Below are 17,029 nucleotides of genomic sequence, written 5' to 3'. Positions count from 1 at the left end.
TTTTGACTTAAAATGATAATTCTTTATAAAATATGTAGTTTAATTGAGGGCATTTTAGTATTCTGAAAAATTTGGCAAGAAACTCCAATTATTTTGGATACATCAAGAATTGTAGCCAATTTTGACATCTGAAGCACACGTGCCTAATTTGACAAAGCATAAATCTTGGCCTTTTGGTGTAGCATCCGGACTTATCAATGGGGTTCGAGTTTTGTAGTTGGGAAACTTGCACTATACTCAAACGAGTTGTTTCTATAAAGATCCCCGGATCCTTTGCTTGCTTCATCATACGTTCTTGAACTTGCAGCTGAATCTACGTTAGGATATAATCCTGCATGTTGCATTATGTACTCAATTTCTTTTACAACCTCATTCATCGATGGCCTCTTCACTCCTTCTTGATCCACGCATATTAGAGCCAAGTCTACGAACTTTTCGAATCCTTTAAGATTCTCGTTGGTTGAAATGATGGTAGTGTCCAACAATTCTTGTAGGTCGTACAATTTCTTTGATTTATTCATCTTCATCTTCACCTCTTTCACCACATATTTACCATTCACTATCGGAATTTCACCGGTTAATAGCTCCAACATCATCACCCCAAACCCATACACATCACTTTTCTCTGTCAATTGACTCGTCATGAAGTACTCAGGATCCAAATAGCCCTAATTCCAAAAATACTGTGAGTTTAAAATATATTTGGGAAAAGAGAGGATGGAGGAATATTTTTTCTCTACTCACCATGGTTCCTTTCACTTGTGCGGTAACACTAGCTTTCTCAGCTTCTTCCACAAGTTGGGAGAGGCCAAAATCAGCAACCTTTGCAGCTAGACTTTCATCAAGTAATATATTACTTGATTTGACGTCTCTGTGTATAATTGGAGGATCAGCAAGCTCATGAAGATAAGCCAAGCCTTTCCCTGAGCCAAGTGCTATTCTAAGCCTTCTTGTCCAATCAAGTCTAATCCCATTTTTCCCTACAATTTTTGTCTAGTTCAGTACAAAATAACTATCTAAATTCTTCAAAGGAATAAAAGAATTTGATGTTAATTACCTGATAGACTATCTCTTAGAGAACCATTTGGAATGTACTCATAGACAAGCATTTGTTCACCTCGATCAAAGCAAAAGCCTAAGAGTTTGACAACGTTTTTATGATGGACCCTTGAAAGAAGCTCGATCTCAGTTTTAAACTCCAACGCTCCTTGTAAAGATCCTGGTTGTGCTCTTTTAATTGCTATGAGTTGCCCTGAGGGAAGAATCCCTTTGTACACCTGTTTCACCATCAGTCTGTGAGAACATAATTCAAGTTATTTCAGTTGAAGCTATTACAAAAGGCACAAACCTGGCCATAACCTCCACCACCAACATCATTTGCCATTGAAAAGTTGTTAGCGCATTTCCTCATCTCTTCAAATGTAAATGCTTTTACTCCCATGAGCTGCGGAGCATCGACACTGTTCTGATTGGCATCCCACTTGGCTGTAACACACGAAAGAGAAGTTGTTAGCATTTCACCAGTCTTTCTTTGAAGTAAATACAAAAAGAACCTCTTCTTTTTAGTTCTTACCAAAAGGATTAATTTGATCATTTGCTCTCTCTGCTCTCTTCTTCTGCTTGAGAGCATAAATCCCAGCTATCATTAGCAACAACAGAAAAACAGCAGCACCAAGTATAGCTCCGATGATGTGTGACGACTTTAAACCTTTTTCATCTGTAGCAAAACAAGCAGAGGTAAGTGAGAGTCATATATAGAACCAGGTTTAGATCCGGTTAAATTGTATGTAAATTGTATAACTGTTTTTATCATACCTGGGAACTTATCGTACTTATTGGCTTTGAATATGTAAGGGCCAAACCTGTCAGGAGGCTTATAAGTCTGTGTGCTAAACCTGGAAATAACGCTATCCATTCCGGTCTCATTAAACCTTTCTTCCTTTAATGGGAAGATCAAGAGATCAATTAGAAGATGATGCTCAGTTTCATCCTCTCTTATATTTCCTATGGACACCGACTCCACTCGATAATTGGAATTGTTAAAGAAACCTGTTAGGTTGTTATAAAGCAATTCGAAGTTGCTGTCGTCTGAAAACCCTGAGAATGAAGGCGATCTAAAGGTGAGTATCCCTGAGGCTGGATACGCACACCGGCACGTGATTGCAGTCAAATTTCTGTCCTGGCCACATTGTCGATGACAGTTTTCTTTTCTCTTAGGAGCAAAAAATGAGGAACTTAGTTTGACTACTTTGCAGTATTCATCCGGTGGGTTCTCCACCTCCGGACACACTGGATTATTTGCCAAGCTGTAGATGTATGTATATAACCATAAACCATTGATCATAAGTAATTGAATGAGCAAAGAAGTCATTTTGGTTTTGTGACAAGGATATATACATACATTACTTTAAGGTCTTTCTTAGCTGGTTGTTTATACTCAGTTATGTCATTGTATTGTAAATCCACAAACCGCAAACTTTTGCTAGTACCAAAGTCGAGTGTCTCGTTAAGCCAATTGCGCTTTAGGATACTGCAATTAGTCAAAAAAAAAAAATCACTATTATTTAGTACAGATTTCACAACTTTAAACGACTAATTCTTAATCAAAGTTTCTTGATTTGTTTTACTCACACAGTCTCCAAACTACTAGGAGGGTTGAAGAGGGAGATTGGTACTTGACCTTGAAGTTGGATACCTTCCATCCTTCTGCCAATTATAAAACCATATATTTTTCGTAAGCGATAAGCATACACGATACAAATTTATATGTATATATATCAAAAGGGGTCACACAATGTTGTTAGGTTGCTTGAAGAAATCCATGATGGAAGGAATGAGGAGGTAAATCGGTTATTGCTCACATCTCTGGTAAAAAAACAATCACATGATGGTATAAGATTGCTTGAGAGTGAAGGTTTCTAAATTGAGCAACAAATTAGGAAGAATAAGATAGGAACTTACAATGTGAAGAGAGTGGTCAAGCTTGTTAAAACTGGAATAGTACCTGTAAATTTGTTGTTGGACAAGTACCTGAAACGTATTCAACTACAAACTCTTTTACTTCTTTTCATTTATTTTTTACAAATACAAAACAAATCTTTTGTTTGCTCACTTACAGTTCTTGAAGATTTGTGAGGTTATTCAGACTTGGAGGTATTTCTCCACTTAGTCTGTTCCTATCAAGACGTCTGTCACAAAGAAAACAACAAATATGGTTTAAGAAAGTTAAAAGAAACAAATTTTTTTTGATAAATCTCTTCCTATTACTTACAATACAACCAATGTTTTAACGAGACTGAGGCTCTCTGGGATTTCGCCTGTGAATAAGTTTCCATCGAAGAGCCTGTCGATAAAACAACAAACAATGTAATCACTTATTTAGTTACTACTCTCAACATATACAAACTCCCAGCTTAATATGTAATGTGAAGCGTACAAATGTTTCAAAGTCATGTTTGAGGTGAAAAGTTCTTTTGGGATCTTCCCTGAAAGCTTGTTTTTCCCAAAATGACTACAAGAGAAAGTGAAGGAGAGTCAGATGAACTTGTACTTATATTAAAATGAGTGATTATATTAAAAGAAATGGAAAGATTTTGGTTTATATATACAAATGCACAGTTTGAAGAAGCATGTCAAGTCCAGGTGATGAACTCCCATTAGAAACTGGAATCTCTCCTTCGATCTGATTGTCAGCTATATCAAACCAATATAGTTTCGATAACCGTCCCATGGAAGCCGGAATTTTTCCATTGAACTTATTTGAATTCAGGGAGCTGTATAAAGGAGACAAAATTTGATACTTTATGGTGTTAGAGACTCCATTGTAAAAGAGACCGATTATATAATAGGAGGCAACCACATCTTACAGTTTTGTAAGTTTTTCAAGATTTCCTATGGACTCAGGGATTTGACCATCGAAACCACATCCCATAAGATTTCTGGAGAAAAAAAAAAGGAGTTCGTTAAAATATGTGTGAGACAAGGCGGTTGCAAGTTAAGGTTGCCTAGTGATCTAATGTTCATGATTTTGTTAGCTTACAACTCTGTCAACTTCTTGAGGTTACCGATATTTGGTGGAAGCGGTCCAGTCATATTAGAATTGGATGTCAAATCCCTACAAACATTAGATCATAAGATTATGGAAAACAAAAACATTTCTATGCAGAGGAAGAAGAGAAGAAGAAAGACCTACAGGGTCATCAATTCAGACAACGTTGAAATATCGGCAGGAAGCTTTCCTTGCAAGTTAAGGTTGCCTAGTGATCTGCAACAAAGCAACAACACAACGCTAATGTCTACCAGATGATTCCTTGAAAAAGTAGCAAAAATATAAGATATACAAGATGTTACATACTTACATGTTAACAACGCGACCATTGCTACACGAAATTCCAACCCAATTGGCTCCACAAGGATCAAAGCCTTTCCAATTCTTAGGAGTCCCGGCCAACTCACTCTTTAGAGCTAGTAAAGCAACAGCTACACAGATTTTGAAACTCATATCAACCATTTTGTAATTCCTATATCTGAAAAATTATGATCATCATCCAACTATACTTACCGTCTATACTGTTTGTGAGCGCAGATACAGAACTAATTTGGAAGAAAAGCAAGATCAGGAGCATAAAGGCTCCAGTTCTTGAACTCATCTTCAAAACCCACAACGACTCCCTTTTCTCTTACTCTCCTTCTAACTGTATCTCAAAATCATTCAATAAGAAAGCTTGTGTTCTGGAGACGTTGTTACGAAATCTATAATAAAAAATACAGCCTCCTTGCTAACAAAACATCTACATAATAATATTAACAAAATGAAGAAGACTTTTCACTAATTTAATTAAAAACATATAAATATAGTAGAAATTGGCAGTGGACCAATTTTAAAAATGGGAACTAGTTCAACTTGAAACAGATGAGAATGCTATTAATGGAAGGTTTGGAAAGAAAAAAAAATTAATATGTTTCAAATCGAATATTTCGATACTTTTGGATCAAAACAAGAACTAACATGATAAGTTATCGTGACGAAAACTAAAACTTTACCCCGTGCGACAGCATGGTTATGAATATAGTTTAATGTATTGAACACAGAACACACACATTGATGATTTCAAACTTCAAAGTAATTACAAAATCTCCAAACTAAAAACATTACATATATGATTTGTGGAAGAGTCTTGGTCAACGAAATAGTTTTTTAACAACAAGGAAAAAATCAGCACAAGCATTTACCTACTTGAGATTATAATACTAATCGCAGCAGTGAAAATGCTGATGGTTTTGAGGATACATTGACCAATACTCCCACCCTGATTAACTATAGTTTTTTTTTGCAACCCAAATGATTAACCAATTAGTAGTATTCGTTTTCTAAATATTGCATTTCCGTATAACTTTGTTAGTTTTTATGTTAATGGTTTTTTTCTGAGTGGTCTAACTGTCTTAGTTACATCTAGAACTAAATAATTATTTTTAAAAATCTCTTAGTTATTTTTATTTGCTATTTTTCATAAAATAATTAACAAAATATAAATATATATATAACTATATTTTCGTTCTATAATGAGATAATTTAAGATATACCAGTATTTATTTTTTTATATAAAATAAAAACACATATTACAATTTTTAATACATATCAAATAAAATAGTCAAATAAATGAGATTTTAACCCAAAAAAAAAAGCAAGATGCGACTGATGCAAAATATATATTAAAAAAATCGTAAAAGAAGATAAATACGACGAACGAGAAAAAAAAAAATTGTATGAAACTTACATGCATCAACATATTGTTTATATATGAAGTGTAGGTATGATGGAGTCTAAAAATAGTCCCTCGATGACCAGTTCAACATAGAAGTGGTTGCTTAGGACATCTTTAAAAGCATTTTACTCCTCTATGATCCACGTGATATTTTATTATTTATCATTTTTCATGTAATATTTTTCCTTTCTATTTTCTGTGTTTTCTAAGATTTCCTTACGTTTGAATTTCTTTAGTATTACACGTACTGTTTCGTTGTTAACTTTATGATCGTGCTGAGTGCTGACCACGTCAACCTTTTTAGCTCTAGTTTTATGGACATAAGTTATGTCACATAACTAAAAAACGCTTCCATTGAATATCATGTTCAAAAAATGGGTTTTCTTTTATCTTACTAGCTCATGCAATTTCTCAAACCGGAATTTAAATCAGATCCACAACAACCATAATGCCCAACATGAAAAGACCAAATTATACTTATGCAAATTGATTTAAAACATGGATAAACTCAGGGAAACACACAATACATATATATAGATCATCTCCATTAAAAAGCAAAGAGATAAAAGTACAAATCAAATCATGCAAGTCCTCATTGACAAGGCATTTCAAGTAAATCACTTAGGAAATAACCAAACAATTAAAATCAAAAGACATAATGAGTTATTGGGGCTCGAGTGTTGAAGATGGGAAATCCGCACTGTATTAAAATGAGTCATTGCCATAAGGATTACCAGATCCTTTGCTTGCATCCTCGTATGTTCTCGAACTCGCGGCTGAATCGATGTTCGGGTTTACCCCTGCAAAGTGCATTATGTTCTCAATCTCTTTCACAACCTCACCCATCGTTGGTCTATTCACACCTTCCTCCTCCACACACCTTAGTGCTAGATCGACATACTTTTCAAACCCTTTCAAATTCCCGCTGGTGCTGATAATCGTCGTGTCCAACAATTCTTGTAGGTCATACAAATCACTCGATGTATTCATCTTCATCTTCACCTCTCTCACCACGTATTTGCCTCTCTCTATAGGACTTTTACCGGTTAGTAGCTCAAGCATCACAACACCAAACCCGTACACATCACTCTTCTCTGTCAACTGATTTGTCATGTAGTACTCAGGATCCAAGTACCCCTAATTCCAAAGAATCTATGAGTTAAAATGTCTTTAAGACTAGAAAATTTTAAAAAGGAGGATTATTTAATTATTCTTTACTCACCAATGTTCCTTTCACTTGTGTTGTCACATGAACTTTCTCGGGGTCTCCAACAAGTTTGGAAAGGCCAAAGTCGGCAACCTTTGCGGTTAGACTTTCATCAAGTAATATGTTATTTGATTTGATATCTCTATGTATAATTGGAGGATCAGCAAGCTCATGAAGATAAGCAAGACCTTTGCCTGACCCAAGTGCTATTCTAAGCCTTCTTGTCCAGTCTAGTCTAATTCCACTCTTCCCTGGATTATCATAAAATTCAGCACCAAAAAAAAAAAAAAAATCCTAATTCCTGAAAGGAAGATAAAGGTTTGGTATTACCTGATAGACTATCTGTAAGAGAGCCATTTGGAATGTACTCGTAAATGAGCATTTGCTCACTTCGATCAAAGCAGAAGCCCAAAAGTTTGACAACGTTTTTATGATGAACTCTTGAAAGAAGTTCAATCTCAGTTTTAAACTCTAACTCTCCTTGCGAAGATCCTTGTTGAGCTCTTTTAATTGCTATGAGTTGTCCAGAGGGAAGAATTCCTTTATACACCTGTTTCAACATCATATTGGGATTAAAGTTCAACTTAACGTCATTGCTTATTTCAGTTAGGCGATTGCAAAAACACAAACCTGGCCATAGCCTCCACCTCCAACATCATTTGCTTTTGAAAAATTGTCAGTGCATTTCTTCAACTCTTCAAAAGTAAACGCTTTTGCTCCCATCAGCCGCGGAGCATCAATACTACTCTTACTCTTATTCCACTTGGCTACAACATTCAAAAGAAAAGTATTTAGAATACTTTTCATCATACAAGAAAGGAATCTTTTATAGTAGTAAAAGAATATATATATTCTTACCAAAAGGATTATTTCGACCAGTTGCTCTGTCTGCTCTATTCCTCTGTTTAAGAGCATAAATGCCCGCTATGGATAACAACAACAGAAGAACCGCAACACCAACCGCTGCTCCGATGATAATGCCTTTGTTTCCTGACTTGGCATCTCCTACATATGTTGCCAAATGGGGAAAGCATATCAATAATATGGAAATAATTTTTTAATAATTGTGTGACAAAGTTACAACATACCAGAGAACGGAGTGTACTGATCGGCTACGAAAATGTAAGGGCCATATATTGGGGGTTGCGAAAAAGTATGCGTGCTAAATGCAGAAATAACACTATCCATTCCTGTCTCATTAAATGTTTCTATGTTCGATGGAAAGACCAAGATATCTATTAGAAGATGGTGATCAGTTGGATTCTCTCTTATGTTTCTGATGGCCACAGATTCCACGGGGTAACTTGGTTTCTTAAAGAAACCCTCTAGCTCCTGTTGGAGCATGTTGAAGTTGGTATTGTTGGTATACCCTGAGAAGGAAGGAGACCTGAAGGTGAGTATTCCTGTGACTGGGTACACACACTTGCACGCTGGACTTGGTTCCTTGCCCTGACCACAGCGAGGACAATTTATTTGAGGGGCAGAAAATGAGGTCTTGTGTTGGACTGCATTACAGTATTCACTCAGCCGGTTCGCCACGTCTTGGCACACCGGATTATCTGCTAACCTGTAGATATATAAGCACACATAAGTAACGTATGATTGACAAATTCAAAACTTGATTTGTGACCATATGATATATACATACATTACTTGGATGCGTTTATTGGCTGATGGTTTATAATCAGTGACGTAGTTGTATTGTAAATCCACAAACTCCAACTGGTTACTATAGCTGATACCAAAGTCCAATGTTGCGTTTATCTGATTGCGTTTTAGGACACTGCCATGTCAAGAAACGACATATCTAGTCAATATAGATTTCACAGCTTAAAACTTGAATTCTAATTTTCATGTATTGGTTTGCTCACACAGTTTGTAGTTGAGTAGGGCTGAAGAGGAAGATTGGTATTGGGCCTTCAAGTTGGATTGCTTCCATCCTTCTGCCAAGTATAAGATAATGTTGCTTTGTAAGCATACATAGAATTGTATAGTATAAGAGAGTGAGAGAGAGATAGGTGCATACAATGTTGACAGGGAGCGTAATGAAGAGATCCAAGATGGAATGAGAGAGAATTGCAATTGGTTATTGCTCACATCTCTGAAACAGAACAGTCATATCATGAGATTAGATTGATTAATAATGAACATTTCTGATGGTAAATTAAGCAAAAAAAAAAAAAAAAAAAAAAAAAAAAAAAAATAGGAGAGAATAATAAAGAAACTTACAATGTGTAGAGACTGGTCAACCTGGTTAAATTTGGAAGAGTGCCTGTAAATCTGTTATTGGCCAAGTACCTGAAAAGGATTCAAATACAAATTATTTTACTTCTTTGTACATATGTATCTACCAAAAACCACACAACAAAACTTTACTTGCTCTCTCACTTACAGTTCTTGAAGAATTGTGAGATTATTAAGACTTGAAGGAATTTCTCCAGTTAGTTTATTCCTATCAAGGCGTCTGCATGTAAGAAAAGAAAACATATGAGATTAAACAAGTTAAGATAAGTAAAAATTTTGAACAAACAAATTTTTACTTACAACACCGTGAGCGTTTTAACGAGGCTGAGGCTTTCCGGTATTGTCCCCGTCAGCTGGTTTCCATCAAATAACCTATCAATAAAACAAGAAGCAATGCAATTCATTTATTTAGTTATCAATCTCAACTGGTGCAACTCTCTCAGCTTTCACATATACTATGAAACTTACACATGCTGCAAAGTCATGTTTGAGCTGAAGAGCTTCTCTGGGATATCACCCGAAAGCTTGTTATTTCCAAAATGGCTGCAAGAGAAAGTGAGAGAGAATCAGATATCTAGATTAGTTAGTACTTAGTCTATATATTAAAAAAATCTCTCATAAAAGAACCAGATAGATTTAGAAATTATATATACAAATGTCCAGCTTCAAGAAGCATGTCAAGTCCAGGTGAAGAAGCCCCATTAGAAACTGGGAGCTTTCCTTCGATTTGATTGTCGGCTATATCTAACCAAAACAGTTGCGATAGCCGTCCAATGGAAGCCGGAATTGTTCCAATGAATTTATTTGAATTTAGGGAGCTGTATATATATATATGGAAAATTAACATATATTATTACGAATTGATGTAGAGACAGTTTATAGTACTAGGAAGCAACATTGGTATCTTACAGGCTTGTAAGTTGTTCTAGAGATCCTATGGACTCAGGGATTTGACCACTGAAACCACATCCCATAAGGTTTCTGGACAAGTAAAGAAAAAAAAAATCAATTAAAATAGACGTTACATATATATAAGACAAAGGCGATTATAAATAGGTTATGTTCTTGTTTGCTTTTCTTACAAGGTAATCAACTTCTTGAGGTTACCAATATTTGGTGGAAGCGGTCCAGTCAAATTAGGATTGGATGTCAAATCCCTAAAATAAAAACATTGGATCATCAGATGAGGAAGAAAAAAATCCAATTCTATGTAGAAAAGGAAGAGCAACACATACAAGATCTGCAATTCAGACAAAGCTGCGATATCGGCAGAAAGCTTTCCTTCCAAGTCAAGGTTGCCTAATGATCTGCACAAACAACAACACAATGTTAAAGTCTGAAGGGGAAAGTAGCAACCAAAAGGATATAGATATAAGCTGTTACATTGAAACGATGCGGTCATTGGTACATGTAATTCCAACCCAGTTGGTTCCACAAGGATCAGAGCCTTCCCAATTCTTAGGAAACTTGGTCCATTCACTCTTCACAGCTTGTAAAGCCGTCGCTGCACCAATTTTCAAACTCAATCAAAGATTTTGAAAATTCCTATGTATATATGTATAAAAAAATATGATCATCATCTAAACTATATACTTACCGTCAGGGCCATTTGTGAGCCCATAAACACAACAAATGTGAAAGAAAAGCAAAATCAGGATCATCATGTAGACTCTAATTTTTGAACTGGTCATCTTCATTATAACCACAAAGAATATATTTTTCTCTTTCTCTATTTCTGATTGTATCACATTATATCATACAAGAAGAAAGCATGTGGTTTGCACAAAGTTATGACAAATTCAAGAATAAATTTTACAAGCCCCCTTGCTAAACAAAACATGTAGACTAGTGTTAACAAAAAGGAGAAGACTTTGAGCAATTTGAAGTGACAGATACATAAAAGTAAGAAATAGACAGTAGAACATATAATAACTTGATCAACTTGAAAGTTGAAACAGCTGATAATCTGAATGCTCGAAGGTTTCAAAAGGGTTATTATATGGAAAGGTTAATTGAGTAATGGGAAAGACCAAATCCTGAACAATACAATTTAAACACGACTTGATCGGACGAGTTCATGAATTCATTAAAAATTAACAACTGTGACTAATATAATGAACGCAGTATTTAACTGATAACACGACTTTTTAATCGATCTAATCCGACACGAACCAAAACTAAATAATTGATCAGAGAACCTTTAGCAATGTGGCTTAAACGAATTTAAAGAAAACAACTTTTGTTGATTTAAAAGATTTGAAAGCTCAAAAACTATTGTTTTGAGGCCCATTAAGATTCAATGCAAATGATTAAGCCCACTATTGAGATACGCCCTTCATGTTAATTATGTGGCATGCTTCTCACGCGCAACCCGAACATACCAACTGCACGCGCCCCCAAGGACAAGTAAAGTGAAGTAAAAAAAAATTGGTCTCTGCAAGTCGGAGAAGAAATCGATTGGGTTCCTTTTACCAACGGCGACAATGTTTTGGCGGAAGAAGAAGACCAGCAAGTCGCCGACACCAAAGACGACGGAACCGTCGCCGAAATCTAACCCAAATCAGTCACTTCCACACGATTTGATAGTGAGCATCTTAGCCCGTGTCTCGAGATCGTACTACCCAAACCTCTCCTTAGTCTCCAAAAGCTTCAGATCGATCCTTGCTTCACGGAAGCTATACAAAACCCGAACCCTATTAGGCTGCACCGGGACTTTTCTTTTATGTGTGCTTACGCTTCCCTCATGAAGCTAACCCTCGCTGGTTCACTCTCTACCGGAAGAAACCTAATCAAACCCTAATTAACAAGAAGAAGAAGAAGAAGAAAGAGGATCCAAGTCTTCATCTATTGGCTCCAACCCGAATTCTCAACTCTCCTCCTCCAGTGGAATGGTCAAGTCTAATTGCGGTTGGTTCTGATCTTTACGCCATTAGCGCAGATATACATGATTCTCCATCCGTGTGGTACCTTGACTGTCGAACTCACACTTGGCGTGAAGCTCCAAGAATGAGAATAGCTCACACCCGTACTTCACATGATGGGAATGTGTATTTGCCAGGAATGTATGAAAAGCAAGATTCTTTGAACTGCGTTCAAGTGTACAACACAGGGACTCAAGCTTGGAATCCCGTGCCGCCCAACATACGGAGATTGGAGTTCAAAAACATGGATGGAATTATTTACTTTTACCGTAAAGTAAACTCTACTTGGCGTGGTATGACTTTTAAGCCAAAGGATTCGACATGGAAAAGTGTAGGATTGCGTAAGGTTGTGGGTCGGGTTTCTTTTTGTACAATAGATGGCGTAGACTATCATTATGTCCGTGGCGAATATCTTAGATGGAGAGCACGTAGTGGGACTCAGGAGGGAGTAGGTGCCAAAAGATTAGAGGGTTTAGAAGGGTTGCCTCAGTCTGCTAATTCTTCTTTTGTTAAATTAGTAGATTATGGTGGTAAGCTGGTTGTTTTGTGGGACAAGTCTGTGCAGCGATTTGGGTTTAAGAAGAAGATGATTTGTTGTGCAGAGATTTCACTTGAAAAACGCAACGATGAGGAGATTTGGGGGAAAGTCGAGTGGTCCGATGCGGTTCTTACTGTGCCTAAGTCTTATAAATTCGTGTGTGCTAAATCTGTTACTGTTTGACAGGTTATGCACGTAATGAATCTGGTTGGTATCCCTTTCTTTCTTTTTAGTATGCCACTCTGGAATGAATGTTTTGGGCATGCGATTCACATGTTTCGTCTGCACTCACTTGCTATGTCAGATGATTTTAAAGCTTATTTAGTGAGTTCTTTTAGTGCCTCCGTCTAGAAAGAAATCATGTGTTGAGATTGGCAGCAAGAATACACAAAGAACAAAACGGAATAGCCAAAGATATTGACATTGTTTTTGCTTTGTAGTGGAGTAAATTAAGTTTATTTTGGGACTTTTCTGTCTCTTTGATAAACCCTTTGATGACAAAAACGTTCTGCATACTGTTTGAGGAACGTGACTCACGAGACGTTTTTGTTTTGAATGTGTTGCAAAATGTCTGTATATACTACGATGAATGCTTGTCTTGTCTTGTCTTGTGCTTGTGCCCACTTGTATACTGATCATTAAGCTTACTTTTAGCTAGAGTCGCTTGCAGATGATTAAGGTTTTTTCTTTTCTAACTGCCTTTGATAAGCCCTTTGATCCTAAAGAATCAAATTCTTTACGCTAATTTTTTATGAATGACTCATGAGATAAAATTCTTACTATAAAAATAGAAATTGAAGCAAGCAATTCAGAGTTGATGCTTTTTTTAAAGTTCAGGCTTTTTATAAAACGATGTCGTTTTGAATTTTTTAAAATGCTACATAAATGGGATTCAAACTGCTTACCTCTACGGAGAAAATACACTAAGGAACCAGCAGTGCTAAATTGTTTTATTGAGTTTATTTCACAAACGCTTATAATTATTTCTATTGTGTGTCGCTTGAGTCTTCTTCTCAGCAACTGGGAAGTACACATTTTTTTTCAAATTTGCTTTGATTTTGTATTTTTGTGTAGTCGAGGATTTGCTTTTGGTTTCTCCTTCTCCATCTCCGACCTCGAGAGAAGCAAAAAAATGGCAGAAGAATCGAATATGAACATTGAGATTTGGAAGATTAAGAAACTAATCAAGGGTTTTGACTTTTGAGTCAGCTTGGTGAATACGACCAAGTTGAAGAAGGAGACTTGCCCAGCTTGGTGAATAAGACCAAGTTGATGAAGAAGACTCTGGCAACATAAGATGGATAAGTATATGTCTTTGTGTTCCAATGTCAATTAAACGGTTAAGCTTAGTTGGTTATAGCACCTTCATTCCTGCTTTAGAGGTTAGTGGTTCGAATCCTCTCAGTGTAATTTTTTTAAAAATGCAAAACGACGTCGTTAATATGATGGTTTTTTCCACCACTTTTGCAAAGTTCATGCTTTTTATGACATTTTTCCCAAGCAATTAGTGTTCACAAAACGCTTTAACATCAACTTTCGTAAGCTAAGGACACTTTGCTCACTTAGGAAGTTAGGATAGATCAATTAATTCAATAGTACTTATGTTGCCACCATGAACACAAAATAGAACAAAATCTAAATGGTTAAAATAAAGCATTTAAAAAACCTAGGTGAATAACTAAATGATCTGTTCCTAATCAACATAACATTTAATTAACCATGAATATCCCTTTAGAAATCCCCAAAAACCAGTAGAAAACTATTTAACCATATAATTAGAGAGCAAAACAATCAAATATGAAGAACAAATAATTGAATTGCAAATACGATAAAAGGGTTTAGAAATCATTCCAGCTGTCAAGAAGAACAGAGATATTCTCACAAAAAAAAAAAAAAAAAATCTTCCAATAAGCATTACAAACTAGAGAATGAGTGGAGAGGTTAAGACTAATGTCTATAAGTCGAGTTTTAGATTTATATGGTCAGGGAAATATGTTCTGGTCGCTTTGGGCTTCTACAATCGCGTCTTGACTCCATAACGATCGGTACCATGATGTACCAACCCAAGTTATATTGATCGCTACTTCATCTGCGAGCCAGTTTGAAATGTCTTCAGTAAATTGACAATAATTTTTACTCACACCGTTAAATTTCCTTCAACCCATTTGGAAATGAAAAATAACACCCTCCTCTATCTCATATCATCTAAAAGGATGACAAACTCTTCATTTGTTCCAGAATGTCTCAAAATCTACAAGACTTGATAAAAGACTTAAAGACACAAAAACATTCTTTGACTCTAAAAAAGACTCAAGAACAATGGTTAAAACCAATAATTAATTAAAAGAGTCGTCACATTATTCAAATCATTAAATTTCAAAGTGATACCTCATTATTAGTCTGCTCATTGTCGTTCCAATCTTTAGTTCTAACGTCAAACTATAGCTAGAATAAATTGAAAGAAGGTTATTCCAAAACAGTAAGTTATTAGAAAATGTTCCCTCGATTTGACTTAATAAATTGAAAGTGACTATTAAAAGAAAGGACAAATCGTCAAAAGGAAAACGGACGTTCGTAACTTCCCACAAACTTAATTTGCACCATTCTAGCTGCAATTCACTAGTCCATGTATTAATACATAACTACCTGACATCAGTAAAAAGTGTAATTGATTTCCACAAGACAGAGCACGTCAGTATGTGTTCCATCAGTACATAAGTATTTATTATTCATTGTCTTTTGAATCGGCTATTATGTGTTCTTACATATTTAAATAGGTATCGTATGTGAAATTCAGAAATTGGGAGAAGAAAAAGCAACATTGAGCTGTTATTAAAAGAATCAATTATGGATTTGCCATTTTTTGTGATGGTAATGGTATTTATGGATTTTTATCATTTTATCTAAATTCTTACAGATTTGCAATTTTTTAGGTTACAAAAAACAATTCAACATGTGATTAACCTATATTTGTTCCTAGAGTTTAGTCTTTGTTATAAAAATTGTAAACATAGACTTTTTTAAGTGTTCAAAAATGGCTCCATAAGCTTTTAGCAAAAATGGCATATTCAAAATATATGCCTTCGAAACTTATGGAATTTTCTTAGGGCTTCTTGTTAAAAAAGCCATTTTCTGAAAAAGTTTTTTGGATATACCATTTTTTGAATAATTTGTGGATTTTACTATTTTTAAGAAGAAAAAAATACGTATTTTTCATTTTTTTTAATACAATACGTACTTAATATCAAATACTAAACCCTAAGAATAAATAGAACTGACTAAACCCAAACATAACAAATAAAACGCATGTTAAATCAAATTTTTGTAATTTAGAAAGTGGTAAAATTTACAAACTATTGAAAAAGTGGTAAAATCAACAAATGATTCTTTTTCTTAAGAATCCCGTTATTAAAAATGATTCTTTTTCTTAAAAATCCCGTTATTAAAAACCTTAGCTAACTGAATATTGCTCCCGTGTTTATTTTCCAATATGGATAAGTGAGATTTACGTAACAGTCCCGTTTTAAATAAATTTATGGTAGTTCATTCTCCTGGATATACATGGAAATAGATAATCGTAAGATAAAATATCTACTGTTAATTATAGTTTTCTTTGTTTTAACTTTGTAATATTGATTAAGAAATTAGGGAGACCTGTTTGCAAACTCGAGAAAAGCTATAGGTTTAAAGATATATATATGTTTATACTAAATTTACAGTAAAATTCATTCACAACAATTTGACATTTCATACACATACTATGTGCATAGAATGTATTACTTTAATTCAAAATATATTTTACCATCTTTTTTTTGTTCATAAAACAAAAAAATGTCAGAGTGGCAGTGGGATATTAGCATTTTTAATAATTTGAACTAGCTTTCGAATATTGAATATTTTTAGGGATCATTATATAGTAAAGTGTTATTATTTTTAAATGAATGAGTTGAATAATTTTTCAACTTTTTCATCTCAAGTAGTGAAAAGTTAAGTTAGTTTAAGTCTTTTAGATGATAGTGTGTGTTGTTTTAATAATATTCACGTCAACTGTCCACTTATTATGAATGAAATAAATAGTTTTATTAAAAGTTTTCAACAAAAATAACCCTTCAAATCGCTATTTTTGTAACTTTACCCCATTTGCCAAAAATGAAGATGGATCTTATGAAAGCAAAAATGATACGCGATATAACCTTTATATGTAACTTACAAACCTTTAGAGTTTTAAAATTTTAAATGTGAATTAGACTCCTTATCGTTAAGGCTTCAATTTAATATATTATTTTATAAATAATATTTTACAGTTTTGACAGTTATGACGATAGGTTATATTGCGTATTGACTTGCATTTTTT

At 34.8% G+C, this 17,029-nt stretch overlaps 2 protein-coding genes and 1 pseudogene across 2 annotated transcripts; 1 reads left to right on the top strand and 2 right to left on the bottom strand.

The window, feature by feature from the left end:
• Positions 1-4,732, bottom strand: LOC104725481 (leucine-rich repeat receptor protein kinase HPCA1-like). The gene is made up of 19 exons (XM_010444147.3): positions 4,562-4,732; positions 4,359-4,479; positions 4,193-4,264; positions 4,040-4,114; positions 3,867-3,938; positions 3,609-3,773; positions 3,437-3,511; positions 3,272-3,343; positions 3,117-3,188; positions 2,962-3,030; positions 2,794-2,865; positions 2,632-2,706; positions 2,402-2,530; positions 1,816-2,306; positions 1,574-1,717; positions 1,349-1,485; positions 1,058-1,277; positions 745-980; positions 1-668 (listed from the first exon to the last, which is right to left on the bottom strand). The coding sequence occupies exons 1-19, from the start codon at positions 4,647-4,649 to the stop codon at positions 195-197; spliced, it is 2,859 nt and encodes a 952-aa protein (XP_010442449.2). The 5' UTR covers positions 4,650-4,732; the 3' UTR covers positions 1-194.
• Positions 4,733-6,295: 1,563 nt separating this feature from the next.
• LOC104725480 (leucine-rich repeat receptor protein kinase HPCA1-like) lies at positions 6,296-10,873 on the bottom strand. The gene is made up of 19 exons (XM_087475849.1): positions 10,814-10,873; positions 10,600-10,720; positions 10,452-10,523; positions 10,299-10,373; positions 10,126-10,197; positions 9,870-10,034; positions 9,685-9,759; positions 9,517-9,588; positions 9,365-9,436; positions 9,202-9,270; positions 8,999-9,073; positions 8,844-8,915; positions 8,621-8,755; positions 8,061-8,539; positions 7,831-7,977; positions 7,603-7,739; positions 7,303-7,522; positions 6,988-7,223; positions 6,296-6,902 (listed from the first exon to the last, which is right to left on the bottom strand). Exons 5-19 carry the CDS (start codon positions 10,188-10,190, stop codon positions 6,471-6,473), a joined length of 2,451 nt encoding a protein of 816 aa, XP_087331975.1. The 5' UTR covers positions 10,191-10,197; positions 10,299-10,373; positions 10,452-10,523; positions 10,600-10,720; positions 10,814-10,873; the 3' UTR covers positions 6,296-6,470.
• Positions 10,874-11,603: 730 nt separating this feature from the next.
• LOC104725479 (F-box/kelch-repeat protein At5g48990 pseudogene) lies at positions 11,604-13,332 on the top strand (annotated as a pseudogene).
• Positions 13,333-17,029: the final 3,697 nt, after the last annotated feature.

Source organism: Camelina sativa, chromosome 11 (genome assembly GCF_030686135.1).
Source record: "Camelina sativa cultivar CO46 ecotype springtype chromosome 11, ASM3068613v1".
Classification (NCBI taxonomy): domain Eukaryota; kingdom Viridiplantae; phylum Streptophyta; class Magnoliopsida; order Brassicales; family Brassicaceae; genus Camelina; species Camelina sativa.
This window is presented reverse-complemented; position numbering and strand designations above follow the sequence as displayed.

Coding starts and splice junctions, on each gene's coding strand:
- LOC104725481 (XM_010444147.3), bottom strand. CDS start 4,649: ATGAGTTCAAGAACTGGAGCCTTTATGCTCCTGATCTTGCTTTTCTTC. Junction 3,344..3,436: donor AACATGACTTTGAAACATTT/GTACGCTTCACA, acceptor TTTTATCGACAG/GCTCTTCGATGGAAACTTAT. Junction 1,486..1,573: donor TGATCAAATTAATCCTTTTG/GTAAGAACTAAA, acceptor CGTGTGTTACAG/CCAAGTGGGATGCCAATCAG.
- LOC104725480 (XM_087475849.1), bottom strand. CDS start 10,190: ATGGGATGTGGTTTCAGTGGTCAAATCCCTGAGTCCATAGGATCTCTA. Junction 9,589..9,684: donor AACATGACTTTGCAGCATGT/GTAAGTTTCATA, acceptor TTTTATTGATAG/GTTATTTGATGGAAACCAGC. Junction 9,271..9,364: donor CTCACAATTCTTCAAGAACT/GTAAGTGAGAGA, acceptor AATCCTTTTCAG/GTACTTGGCCAATAACAGAT.